The sequence below is a fragment of the Hypanus sabinus genome, chromosome 7 (assembly GCF_030144855.1).
Source record: "Hypanus sabinus isolate sHypSab1 chromosome 7, sHypSab1.hap1, whole genome shotgun sequence".
Classification (NCBI taxonomy): domain Eukaryota; kingdom Metazoa; phylum Chordata; class Chondrichthyes; order Myliobatiformes; family Dasyatidae; genus Hypanus; species Hypanus sabinus.
Window position 1 is genome coordinate 4,320,214 of NC_082712.1, and position 14,484 is coordinate 4,334,697.

Consider the following 14,484-nt stretch of genomic DNA (forward strand, 5'->3'; position numbering starts at 1 on the left):
CATTTTCTGTAAAATCTAGCGACTGTTATGTGTGAGATACTCAAACAGTTTCTGAGATACTCGAACCACCTCATCTGGCACTGACGATCATTCCACAGTCAAAGTCACTTAGATTAAATGTCTTCCCCATTCTGATGTTTGGTCTGAACAACAACTGAACCTCTAGATTCAGGAACAGTTTCTTCCCCAGGAACAGATTCCTAAGTGGACGTTAAACCCATGAACACCACCTCACTTTTATTATTTTCGTCCTGACGAAGGGTCTCGGCCCGAAACGTCGACAGCACTTCTCCCTATAGATGCTGCCTGGCCTGCTGTGTTCCACCAGCATTTTGTGTGTGTTGTTGTTAATGTCGACAGCGCTTCTCCCTATAGATGCTGCCTGGCCTGCTGCGTTGCACCAGCATTTTGTGTGTGTTGTTGTTAATGTCGACAGTGCTTCTCCTTATAGATGCTGCCTGGCCTGCTGTGTTCCACCAGCATTTTGTGCATGTTGCTTGAATTTCCAGCATCTGCAGATTTCCTCATGTTCACTTTTATTATTTCTGTTTTTGCATTATTTTTAATTTAACTATTTAATATACACGTATATACTTACAGTAACTGATTTACTTATTTATTTTCCTATATTATCATGTATTGCATTTTACTGCTGCCGCTGAGTTAACAAACTTCATGACAGATGCCGGAGATATTAAACCTGATTGTGGTTCTGATTCTAAAGCAGGGAAGGGTTCCCAGTCTGGGGTTGATAGTAGGGGTCCATGGCATGAAAAAAGTTACAACCCCTGCTCTCTGGCATGTCTGCGTGCTTATAGGCACTGAGTTGCTGCCACATGATTGGCTGATTAGATATTTGTATTAATGAGTAGGTATACAGGTGTATCTAATAAAGTGGCCACTGAGAATATATGCAGTGTAACACATGTTTTCTCATTGGGGACCCATATATCTGCAGAACGATGAGCTTATACTCGTACTCAAATCCTCTTGCATTAAGGCCAAGCCTTTTGCTTGTGATACCTTCTCTAACCAGAGGGTGGTGAATCTATGGAATTCATTGCCACAGTCAGCTGTGGAGGCCAGGTTATTGAGTATATTTATACAGCAGGTTGATAGGTTCTTGATTGATAAAGTCTTCTCGGGCTTCCGGCCCGTTGCAGGTATTAATTTTAACCGATGTTTCCATGACAAACTCCGACATCTTCATCAGGGATGATGCCTCGACATGTCTAGTCCAGTGGGATTTATACCCCTGACGTCTGTCCTTCCTGATTAGTTAGTCCTCATCCAATCAGTTTTCTGCTGTCCCACTTTGTTTATGATCGAATTTCAGTTCTTACTTAGAGTGAGACCTTCTCTTTGTTAAAATTCTTTTCCTCTAGTTCTATTTCAATGGTTTCCTTCACCACCTGGTCACAAAAGCCACTGGTGAAGTGCAGTAGTTTTGTGCCATCAAAGTCAATCCTGTAATTCGATTATGAACAAGGTGGGACAGCAGAAACCTGATTGGATGAGGACAAACCAATCAAGAAGGATGGACGTCAGGGGTATAAATACCACTGGACCAGACGTGCCTGGGCATCATTCCTGATGAAGATGGCAGAGCTTGTCATGGAAATGTTGGTTACAATCGATAATTGTGCCCAGCTGGAAACCCGAGAAGAGTTTATTCATCATGTACGCCGGGAAAGCATGAGATCCTTTTTCAGGTGCTTGATTAGTAAGGGTGTCAGGGAGGGGCAGGGGAATGGGGTTGAGAGGGATAATAAATCAGCTATGATTAAATGGCAGAGCAGGCTTCTGTGGGACAAATGGCTTAATTCTGGTCCTCCATCAGCTGGTCTTCAATGATCTTACAGTGGTTTATATACAAGGATGCCAAGGTGCCATTGAACAACAACCTCTTTCGATCTCTGACTACTTAAAAGATATTGACCTCAGCGTCAAATTTTACCAAGTCATTGCCTCTGTCATGTCCTTACCTGCTCCTTTAGCCTGGCTGATAGTGAGGAAATACCTCCATCGAGTCTACTACTTCTCACTGCCTTGGGAAAACAGCCAGCATGACCCCAGGTAATTCTCTCTCTCCCTTCTCCCATCGGGAGAAGATACAGAAGTGTGAGAATGCTGACTACCAGACTCGGGGCTCTGGGACAGACTCTGTCCTGCTGTAGTAAGGCATTTAAGTGGACTCTTGCTCCCTGACTTACCTCGTCACAGCCTATGCTCTTTATTGTTTACCTGCGCTGCACTGCCTCTCTAACCCTAACACTTAATTTAGCTTTACTTCATCAGTGTACTTATGTGTGGAATGATTCACCTGGATGGCGTGCAGACAAAAGCTTTACGTGGTACCTGAGCTGTGCTGAAAGTTTGTTTCGAGCTGTGGCACAGTAACAGGTCCTACCGGCCCTACAAGCTCCTGCTGCCTGCTTACACCCATGTGGCCAATTAACCTGCTAACCTCCGCCAGATTGGAAACTGGTCCACCCGAAGGAAACCCACGTGATCACGGGAGAATGTACCAACTCCTTACAGACGGCGGTGGGAATTGAACCGGGGTCGCTGGTACTGTAATAGTGCTAACCCACCATGCTACCATCACCTTGAAATTCTCTGTATGGTTGTCATACAAGAGGAAGTCTTTCGCTCTATCTCAATACACCTGATAATCAATTACTAATCACAAGTTACTAATCAGGTGATGTGAGGTCTGATGAGAAATGTCAGTGCTGGCTGCTCGGGACCTAGATTCATTCCTGGTCTCTGGTACTGGCATTGAGGAATGTGTGGGCTCCCCCCACATCTCAAAGATACCTGCTGTTTGCTCTTTCTGAATAACCGTTCCTGAACCTGGTGGTGTGGGACCCAAGGCTCTGTACGTCTTGTGCGATGGTAGTAGTGAGATAGTCTGGATGGTGCGGGTTCTTGATGATGGATGCTGCCTTCATGTGGCATCACTCAAAGTAAACGTACTCGGTGGTGGAGAGGGCTTTGCCTGGGGTGGACTGGGCCATATCCGCCACTTTCTGTATTCTTTTCCATGCCTGGCCATACCAGGCAGTGATTCAACCAGTTAGGATACTCTGCACTCTGCATCTACTGTGCATTAACAAAGTTTTTGTGACGTGCAGAATCTACACACACTTCCAAATCTTTGAGTACTGTGCGCATTTCCGGCCGTCCCGTTACAGGATCTGTGGAGGTGCTGGAAAAAGTGCTGTGGAGGTTCGCCTGGATTCTGTCTGGGTTACAAGGTGTGAGTTTTAAGGAGCGTTTAGGCAAACTAGTGTTGTTTTCTCTGGAGCATCAGGAGGAGAGGAGAGGCATTATAGAAGTTTATAAGATTAGGTGAGGTTGAGATAGGTAGACAGTCAGAATCTTTTTCCCAACGTTGAAATGTCAAGTGCATTTACGTTGGGGGGGGGGTAAATTTAAAGGAGATGTGCAAGGCAAGTTTTATTTTTATACGGAGAGTGGTGGATACCTAGAACAGGCTACCGAGAGTTGTGGTGGACGCAGTAGGAAAGTGGTGTTGTAAGAGGCTGTTGGACAGACGTGAGTATGCAGGGAATGGAGGGACATGGCAGGCAGAGGCATTATGGCTTCACTTGGCATCATGTGATGGGCTGAAGGGCCTGTTCTTGTGCTCAACTGTTAATTGGGGAAGAAACTGTTACTGGTTGTGAGAGCCCGAATGCTTCGGAGCCTTTTCCCAGATGGCAGGAGGGAGAAGAGTTTGTATGAGGGGTGCGTGGGGTCCTTCATAATGCTGTTTGCTTTGTGGATGCAGCGTGTAGTGTAAATGTCCAAGATGGCAGGAAGAGAGACCCCGATGATCTTCTCAGCTGACCTCACTATCTGCTGCAGGGCCTTGCAATCAGAGATGGTGCAATTTCTGAATCAGGCAGTGATGCAGCTGCTTGGGATGCTCTCAATACAACCCCTGTAGAATGTGATGAGGATGGGGGAGGGGGGTGGGAGATGGACTTTCCTCAGCCTTTGCAGAAAGTAGAGATGCTGCTGGGCTTTCTTTGCTATGGAGCTGGTGTTGAGGGACCAGGTGAGATTCTCCATCAGGTCAACACCTGGAAATTTGGTGCTCTTTACGATCTCTACCGAGGAGCCGTCGATGTTCAGTGGGGAGTGGTCGCTCCGTGCCCTCCTGAAGTCAACAACCATCTCTTTTGTTTTGTTCACATTCAGAGACAGGTTGTTGGCTCTGCACCAGTCCGTTAGCTGCTGCACCTCCTCTCTGTAAGCTGACTCGTCGTTCTTGCTGATGAGACCCACTATGGTCGTGTCATCGGCGAACTTGATGTTGTGGTTCGAGCTGTATGTTGCAGCACAGTCGTGGGTCAGCAGAGTGAACAGCAGTGGACTGAGCACACAGCCCCGGGGAGCCCCCGTGCTCAGTATGATGGTGTTGGAGATGCTGCTCCCGATCTGGACCGTCCGAGGTCTCCCAGTCAGGAAGTCTAGGATCCAGTTGCAGAGGGAGGTGTTCAGGCCCAGTAGGCTCAGCTTTCCAATCAGTTTCTGAGGGATGATTGTGTTGAATGCTGAACTGAAGTCTATGAACAGCATTCGAACGTATGTGTCTTTTTTGTCCAGATGGGTTAGGGCCAGGTGGAGGGTGGTGGCAATGGCGTCATCTGTTGAGCGGTTGGGACAGTACACAAACTGCAGGGGGTCCAGTGAAGGGGGGCAGCAGGGTCTTGATATGCCTCATGACGAGCCTCTCGAAACACTTCATGATGATGGATGTGAGTGCAACAGGATGGTAGACATTGAGGAAGGACACTGAAGACTTCTTTGGCACGGTGATGATGTTGGTGGCCTTGAAGCTCGTCAGAACGACGGTGCTGCTCAGGGAGATGTTGAAGATGTCAGTGAGAACATCTGCTAGCTGGTCTGCACATCCTCTGAACACTCTACCAGGGATATTGTCTGGTCCAGCAGCCTTCTGTGGGTTGACCCTGCACGGGGTTCTTCTCATGTCGTTTTTTTTGTGTTGAGTTCAGTTGTTTGCTTGCTTTTGTTGTTTGGACTATTTTTTTTTCTGCACATATTGGGTGTTTGACTATCTTTTTTTCAACGGGTTTCTTTGTTTAGTGACTGCCTGTATGGAGATGAGTCTCAGGGTTGTATTTAGTAATCAAACTTTGCCAATGCATGGGCTTTGAACTTTGACGTGCCTGACCTGCTGAGTTCCTTCAGCATTTTGTGTGAGTTGATCTGTGAAGCGATCTGTCTGGATGGCACACAAGCAAAATCTTTTTGCTGTATCTCAGTATATGCAGCAGTGATAAACCTGCAAACTGTTGTCTCTTGCTCATAGGGCTCACCTGCTGTAACCTCTCTCCAGCTTCTTTCCCTGGCCTTCCACTCCGTATTACCTGACTGGCACGTAATTCAAAACCAAGGACTAAAGTCCTCGTGTGTCAGTCAACAGCATTAAATGTGCGATTAACATAGCGTGTGCACGTTGTGCTCCCTGCCTGATGCTCCATTCTGCAAAGCCGTTCGTGTGCAGTCAGATAATTCATGATTAGAAGGTGAAACTGCTCTAAAAATAGAGGAACTATTTGAAATGCAAAACAGATACGGAACCAGGACCAGGTTTATTATCACTAGCACATGTGACATTTGTTGTTTTGCAGCAGTGGTACATAGCAATAAATTAAAAAACTATAAATTACAATAAGAAATATCGGAAAGAAGTGCGAAGTGATCCATGATCTGTCAGGAACTTGATGGTGGCAGGAAAAATATTTTCCTAAAATGTTGAGTGTGTTTCTTCAGGCTCCTTTGCCTCTGCTCTGACAGTAGTAATGAGATTCAAAGTGCATTTACTGTCAGGGAATTGAAACCCCCTTTGGCTGGGCATCTCTGGAAACGCAGCTTGTTAGCCCCATGCTGACAGGCACTAGATTCCGCAGCGAGAAGCCCGCCTTTCTCAGGCTTCGCATGCCCAGGGAGTACATGACCTTGGTCCCGCCAAGTCAACGGGGTTGCGGTGCCTCCTCACCCAGCGCCCGGTTTTGGGTGATCTACTGCCCTGCAATAGCCAGTCAGCATGAAATAACGGCTCGCACACTGCAAACAATTAAAAAGAAGTATATTTGTGAACGTTAATTTAAGCAAAGAGTTGGTAAAGAAAAGAAAGAGGAAAAAACCCAGAAAGGCTCATTATAATTAAACAGTCAAATGTTTGGAGCTCAAATCATTCAAAAGCCATATTCACCGATCCTCGGCAGACCTCCACGTCTGGGCTCCGTCGAATCGTGTTCCTCCACCGGATCGAATCCTACGAGTGGGTCTCTCCAGCGTCTTCTATCTTCATCTCTCGCCAAACAAAGACAAAGACCCACCACCATTGTCAGTCGCAGAACCTTCTCCCCATTCCACTCTCCTGATTGGATGCCCCACATTCCTAAGCATCCATTACCTTCAACAATAACCCAAACACTGCTTCTACAGGAAGACCATTACATGAAATACCCTATAAAGTTAACCGTCTACAACCCTGAGATTTGCCTTCCCACAGACAGCCATGAAACAAAGGAAGACATTCAAAGGAAAACAAAACACCAAACGTGCAAACAAAAACAAGTCATGCATACAGTAAAACAAGAGCAAGAAACAAAGAATATAAAGACAACAACCACAAGGTCATCGTAAAGAGCCCTGGCATATTCAGTTCAGCATTTTCATATTAGGTTCAAGCTAGCATTGTGCTAGTGTGCCAAGAATAAAATCGTCCAAAGTGGCAATAAAAAAACAAGCAGTCAGAAACCTGAAGCAAGTCATAATGTGAACTAGAGTCCAGTCCACAAACAGTTAATTAAACCTTGCCTCAGAGCTGGGACTCCAGCACCATACTTCAGCAGCAGCGCGAAAGAGAGGGACAGACACTGTTCGTCTCTCCATTTTCTGCAAGGTGAGAGTCCTCGGTGATCAATGCCACCCTCTTGAGGCACTGCCTTTTGAAGGTGTCATGCTCGGTCTGGCTGAGTTTACAGCCTTCTGCAGCTCTTTCCGATCCTGTGCACTGGAGCCTCCGTACCAGATGCTGATACAACCGGTCAGAGGGAAATCCTCTCACTGCACAAATTCTAACCTGTGCAATTCTTTTTTTTTTGCAGATTGCCAGAAAATATGACTTACTGATAATTGAAGACGATCCTTACTTTTTCCTGCAGTTTCAGAAGGTAAATTATCAAAGAGTTTGCATTTATTTAGCGACTATTTAGACTACTTGGGCACGCTGGCTAGCGTGACTCTATTACAGCTTCTCGGGGTTGGAGTTCAGAGTTCAATTCTAACGCCATTTGTAAAGAGGTTGTACGTTCTCCCCATGAGGGTGTAGGTTTCCTCCCAGTCCTGAGACATACCAGGTGATAAGTTAGTTGGTCATTGTACATTATCCTGTGATTGGAATAGGATTAAATAGGTAGGTTGCAGTTTGCTGAGGCAGTTCAAAGGTCAAACAGTGTCAGAGAAATGCATACAATATACATCCTGAAATGCTTTTTCTTTGCAACCATCCACGAAAACAGAGAAGTGCCCAAAGAATGAGAACATGAGAACCCCAAGCTACACCCCCCCCAGCTCCCCCCTCCCGTGTGTAAGTGGCAGCGAGCAAAGATCCCCCCCCCCCCACCAGCAAAAAAAACGTGCATCGGTACCATCACCAAGCCCAAGCAATAGCAAAGACACAGACCAAAGTTACCCCAGAAGCTTCACATTTCATCCAAATTTCGACAACCCACAGCTTCTCTGTCTCTCCCTGGCCAGGGAGGGGGAGGTGTAACCATTTCCACAGCGAGCGGGAGACATAACAACAACCCGCCGGTTTACCATCTTAAAAGTCCATTTCATCTCATTTTACGAGCTCTGTGTTCAAAGATCGCAAAGATCTCGGGTCTTCAGGCCCACAGCAAAAGATTTTCTGGCCTCCCGAGTCTCCCGCCGCGACACCGACCCTCGCTCCACCCGCCTCCAGAGCCCCGAGATCTGAGGCTTCCAAACGCGGTCGAGATCCTCGGGCATGTCGAATAGCGGCCAGCCATGGAACCCCGAGAACGGGCCCATTCCCGCAAAGGACCAAAGCCTGCGTGTGTCTCCAGGTCAGGCTCTTCAAAAGAACCCTGAAAGGGAAAAGTAAAGATGTTAAAGGTAGAAATAGAGCTGTTTGCAAAGATGCCAGCAAAGGAGTCGTTAGGCTCCGTTAGGCACCATCATCCCTCCTAAACTCCACCCCACTCTACCCCTAAATAAATAGCTTGCTTACATGCTGCCTGTTACACCGCTGGCATTTAGGCCAGCAACGAAGGTCCTCCATTTCTGGTGGTGTTCAAGGTTTCCTTCATTATGTCAGTAGCTTCCTCTCGGTTTTCACTACTGCCAGTGTGCAAATCCCAGGTGGAGACTCGAATCCCATCGCACTCAGGCGTGGAAGGGTTCTTCATTGCAGTTTTGTTTGGCCAGTCGCGGTGGTTCACCCTGAGCTGAATTCCCGAACCAATGGACCGCTGCCCTTTGACCTGTTTGGAATAGGTGACCCTACCAAGAGCCAAAGCGTAAAGCCCTGACCTCAGCCCACATAGCTCTCCGGGTCACTGAGGCTCGGAAGCCTCCAAACTCAACAACAAGGTTGCGGTCCTCTTGGAGGAAGTAAGTAAGTGATAAATCTCATGAGTGTTTCCAGCCAATTATATTTTTATATAAAAACAGGAAATGCTGGGAACACTCTGCAGGTTAAGCAGCATCTGTCGAAGGAGAGACAGGGTAATGTTTAGGGTCAGGGGCCCTTCATCAGAACTATTTGCATGGCCTGTGCTACGTGTGAGTGGTGCAGTGGGCAAGCTCACAATAAACAGCAGTTAAGCATTAAATGCTGATCCAAACCTGGAGGGCTTCATTGTGTTGTGCTGGGGATCTTTAAAGGTGGACTGACTGAACTATTGAATTGAGTCATTGAAAAGACAGCATCATTCATAGTGCTATGTTCCCACTCCTCTCCAAAAGATTAATTTTCATTTATCCTTACCTCAAGATCTACATACAGTCTCCCTCATTATGAACTTTTTGATGTAAACATCCAGTACTAGTACCATCATCATTATAGACAATAGACAATAGGTGCAGAAGTAGACCATTCGGCCCTTTGAGCCTGCACCGCCATTTTGAGATCATGGCTGATCAATTACTATCAATACCCGGTTCCTGCCTTGTCCCCATATCCCTTGATTCCCCTATCCATAAGATACTATCTAGCTCCTTCTTGAAAGCATCCAGAGAATTGGCCTCCACTACCTTCCGAGGCAGTGCATTCCAGACCCCCACAACTCTCTGGGAGAAGAAGTTTTTCCTTAACTCTGTCCTAAATGACCTACCCCTTATTCACAAACCATGCCCTCTGGTACTGGACTCTCCCAGCATCTGGAGGCATATTTCCTGCCTCTATCTTGTCCAATCCCTTAATAATCTTATATGTTGCAATCAGATCCCCTCTCAATCTCCTTAATTCCAGCGTGTACAAGCCCAGTCTCTCTAACCTCTCTGCGTAAGACAGTCCAGACATCCCAGGAATTAAACTTGTGAATCTACGCTGCACTTCCTCTACAGCCAGGATGTCCTTCCTTAACCCTGGAGACCAAAACTGTACACAATACTCCAGGTGTGGTCTCACCGGGGCTCTGTACAAATGCAAGAGGATTTCCTTGCTCTTGTACTCAATTCCCTTTGTAATAAAGGCCAACATTCCATTAGCCTTCTTCACTGCCTGCTGTACTTGCTCATTCACCTTCAGTGACTGATGAACAAGGACTCCGAGATCTCTTTGTATTTCTCCCTTACCTAACTTTACACCGTTCAGATAATAATCTGCCTTCCTGTTCTTACTCCCAAAGTGGATAACCTCACACTTATTCACATTAAACGCCATCTGCCAAGTATCTGCCCACTCACCCAGCCTATCCAAGTCACCCTGAATTCTCCTAACATCCTCATCACATGTCACACTGCCACCTAGCTTAGTATCATCAGCAAATTTGCTGATGTTATTTTCAATGCCTTCATCCAAATCGTTGACGTAAATTGTAAACAGCTGTGGTCCCAATACCGAGCCCTGTGGCACCCCACTAGTCACCACCTGCCATTCCAAGAAACACCCATTCACCGCTACCCTTTGCTTTCTATCTGCCAACCAGTTTTCTATCCATGTCAATGTCTTCCCCCCGATGCCCTGAGCCTTGATTTTACCCACCAGTCTTCTATGTGGGACCTTATCAAATGCCTTCTGAAAATCGAGGTACACTACATCCACTGGATCTCCCCCGTCTAACTTCCTGGTTACATCCTTGAAAAACTCCAACCAATTAGTCAAGCATGATTTACCCTTGTGCCATGCCGTGTCGTTTGATGGGGGTGATCATGGTCTCATGGCCATGATTGTTCTTGGCAAATTTTTCTACAGACATGGTTTGTCATTGCCTTCTTCTAGGCAGTGTCTTTACAAGACGGGTGACCCCAGCCATTATCAATACTCTTCAGAGATTGTCTGCCTGGCATCAATGGCTGCATATCCAGGACTTGTGATATGTACTAGCTGCGCATACAACCGTCCATCACCTGCTCCATGGCTGCATGTGACCCTGATCGAGGGAGGGGAGTGCTAAGTAGGTGCTGCATCTTGCCCAAAGGTGACCTGCAGGCTGGTAAAGGGTGAAGTGCCTTAACCTTCTTCGGTAGAGACGTATCTCCACCCCATTACCCAAATACTAGAAGACATGCTTTTCAGGAGAAATAGGGCAACTTTCAGGGAAGTCATGTGGGACAAGTTCTTTTATACAGTCAGGAAACAAATACAATAGAGGCATGTCAGAGGCTGGAATAGAGACAAATGGATTTGTGGAGAATGGAGGGATGAGTAGACAGGACGATTTAATTTAGTTAAACTTTTAACTACTAGGTAAATAGTTGAGCACAATATTGTGGGACAAAGGTCCTGTTCCGCTCTATATTCTACCTCACCCCAGAATCTATCACATATCTACAATTTACAGTAACCTATTAGCCTTCCAAACCACAGATAGTTTTGAGATGCATGATGGAGCAGAACACATAGTGGAAAAATACAGAGCGAATGGGCAAACTTCACACAGACAGCACTGAATTGCTCTACAAGCTGCCCCTTGGTATAGTCGAGTGGACGATTGCCACTGTTGTATGAAGCCAAGAGTCCATTGTATCATACAGGAAGTCCATTCAAGAGTCTGATAACTTCACTCAACTTCACTTACCCCATCGTTGAAATGTTCCCACAGCTAATGGACTCACTTTTAAGGACTCTTCATCTCATATTCTCGATATTTATTGTTTGTTTATTATTTCTTTTTTGTATCTGCAGTTTGTTGTCTTTTTCACACTATTTGAATCCCAGGTTGATGCAGTCTTTCATTGATTCTATTGTAGATTTATTGAGAATGCCTGCAGGAAAATTAATCGAAGGGTTGTCTATGTACTTTGATAATAAATTTACTTTGAACTTTGATAACAAAGAGATACAAGTCATCCTTAAGCCTTATTGCAGGCGATTTCTGGATTTTGTATCTTCTGTCTGATTGGAGAGGAGAGAAGAGAAGAGGGATTGTCCGGTGTAGGCACGGCCTTGAATTCTGCTGGTTGCTTAACTGAGTCAGCAAGATATATAGACAAAGTGGTCAGAGCTTTGGATTTCCTCATTGGAAAGGCATCACTCCTGATAATAAGGCACATCATTTAACACTCTCTTCTAGGAAGGCCAACTTTGAAGCAGTTCATGTCAGATCTCTGATGGGAGTTAGATTTGTCTCTTTTGCTTTGTTCCCCCTCAGTGATTCCTCTTTCCTTTCCACTCTTTGACCTTCATCCTCTGTAGCTTAAAACAGGATGGGGTCAGGAACAGCTATCTACCTACAGTCATCAAGCTCCTGACTCAACCTCACAACAGGACGCTGTGGGCCACCTCTTGATCTACCGTGGATTTGTCTCTGGTTGTGGGATTTTTTTATTCTTAATGTCTTGTTTTGCAGTTTTTTCTTCACTCTCCTGCATGTGCTCTTTGTATGGTGGAACATACAACAGTATAACACAGGAACAGGCTTTTCGGCCCACAATATTATGGTAAACTGACTGTATGAATCTACTGTACATCCCTGTGATTCATCTGCAAGCAAGTTTCTTCAGTGTACCTGTACCTCACCGTATTTATGTTCTTGAGGTGCTGTGCCTTGAGGAATATGGTCTTAATGCAAGCAAATGGGGGCATTCCTGAAGAAGGGTCTTGGCCCAAAAAGTCAATTGCTTATTTTTTTCTGTAGATGCTACCTGACATGCTGAGTTCTCTAGCATTTTGTGTGTGGTGCTTTAAATGGGATCAGCGTAGCAGGGTTAAGCTGGCTGGTGGTGTAGTGGCATCCACACTGGATTTCGAGGCAAGTGGTCCCGGGTTTGAACCTAGCTGGCTCCTTGCATCTGTGCTGGGTTGTGCATCGAGCTAGCAACTCGACTTCATAACAAAACAGACAGAAATGCTAAAGAAATGGCAAGGTTGTGCCACAAGGCGCGGAAAGGAGCAACGGTGCAGCTGGGTGCTGTGAGCCAAAAGGTCCGTTTCTGTGCTGGAGAACTCTCTGACTCAGTACCTCTAAAGCTGCCTTTCTTTATCTTTCTTTCCCTGTTCTCACTTAAGGGTCTCTGAATTGAAACATTGATTCTGTTTCTCTTCCCATAAATGCTGCCTGACTTGCTGAGTATTTCTGGTCTATCCAGCCCCTGGTTTGTTTGCCGAGTTTCTCTGTAACTGGAATGCAAATTCACACTCAAATAACAAGTGCCAGTAACTGTGAATCTAACTATCACTCTCCTTCGTTCCTCCTTTCATTTCCAGCCCTGGGCACCATCATTCCTCGCTCTGGATGTTGATGGTCGGGTACTCAGGACAGACTCCTTCTCCAAGATCTTATCCTCAGGGTAAGGGTATTTATTTGCTTCTACGCTCATGTAGTATTTATTGCAGGTTGAGCATCCCTTTTCCAAAATGCTTGAGGCTGGAAGTGTTTTGGATTTTGGATTGTTTTCATCTATATAACGAGATACCTTGGCGATGGGACCCGAGCTTAAACATGAAATCTATGTACATTACATGTACAGCTTATACATTTACCCTGAAGTTAGTTTTATATAATATTTTTTAAAATTTTTCTGCATGAAACAATAAGCCATCAGAAAGGTAAGCCATCACTACCCCAGCCGTCCAGGTGGACAGTCGTGGCTGTTTGGGATTGCTAGCATTCACATCTTTGAGTTTGTGCTATCCGTAAACTGTCTTTGTCTTACATTTGTTCATCTACTTAACAGTTAGTTATTACACACACCATTAATATAATGAAAATATAATGTGTGCAGGGTAACAAAAGCAACCCAGCAGCATCAGAATACCTGAATCGGACAACGGCAGGCTTTCGGTCTCCACCTACACTGCTGATGTCACAGCACACTGTATTTGTATTTTACTTTTTATTGTTTTTATGTAAGGTATAAAAAACAAAAAATTGACTTTAATTACAAGTAAATGTGATGAATCTGAACAAAGTCAACATTTTATTTTTAACACCATAGTGACACTGGTCACGTTACACTCAAACATGGAAATATGTTCAATAGCCCCATTTAATATCAGAGAATGTATACGATGTACAACCTGAAATTCTTGCTCTTCACAGACATTCATGAAAACAGAACACCCTAAAGAATGAGTGACAGTAAAACATCATGCACAAGCAGAAGCAAAACATCAACCCTCCGCTCCCCCTCCTCCTCCCTCTCCTTCACGTATTTCAGCAAAAAGCATCAGCACCCACTCACCAAGCAAGCAATAGCAAAGCCCCTGAGAGACCATGATCTGCTTTACAACAAAAGATCATCGTTCACCCGACAATTCGACATGCCACAAGCTCTCTCTCTCTCTCACTCCCCCCCCCCAATAAAGGGACATAGAGGTGTCCCTATGAGGGGAGACATTAAGAAAACACCTCACTAATTCAAAGACTGCTGCATCACCTTCTTCACCCTGAGTTCTCCAACTCAAGAATCAGCAACAAATGCTCCCCCACCAGCGAGAGAAAAAGAGAGATCGTGAGATTCACCAAGTACAGAGTCCTCAACAGTTTTATTGTTCCCGATGTTCTGTTTACCGGCATAGAATCGGCTCGTCCCTAAGGCCACAAAGCCTCAGAAGGCACTTTCAGCTTCTATGCCACGTCCTTGGGATATTGAAAAATGGCTGCAAAGAACCGAAGTTTCAGCTCCAGGTCAGGGTCTTCGACAGAGCCCCATCTGTCTTGAAAAGGAAAGAGAGACATGAAAGGTAGAGATGAAGCTGTTTCCGCAGATGAGCTCGAAGAATTCACTGTCAAGCACCATCATAGCGCC

The 14,484-nt window shown here is 45.5% G+C and overlaps 1 protein-coding gene across 5 annotated transcripts in view; it reads left to right on the forward strand.

Moving 5' to 3' along the window:
* aadat (aminoadipate aminotransferase) overlaps nt 1-14,484 on the forward strand; it is a 346,606-nt gene that overhangs the window by 139,270 nt on the left and 192,852 nt on the right. For all 5 annotated transcript variants that reach the window (XM_059974093.1, XM_059974096.1, XM_059974094.1 and 2 more), the window contains 2 exons: nt 7,152-7,217; nt 12,941-13,023. In XM_059974093.1, coding sequence (XP_059830076.1) covers nt 7,152-7,217; nt 12,941-13,023 — 149 coding nt within the window. The remainder of the gene's footprint in view (nt 1-7,151; nt 7,218-12,940; nt 13,024-14,484) is intronic.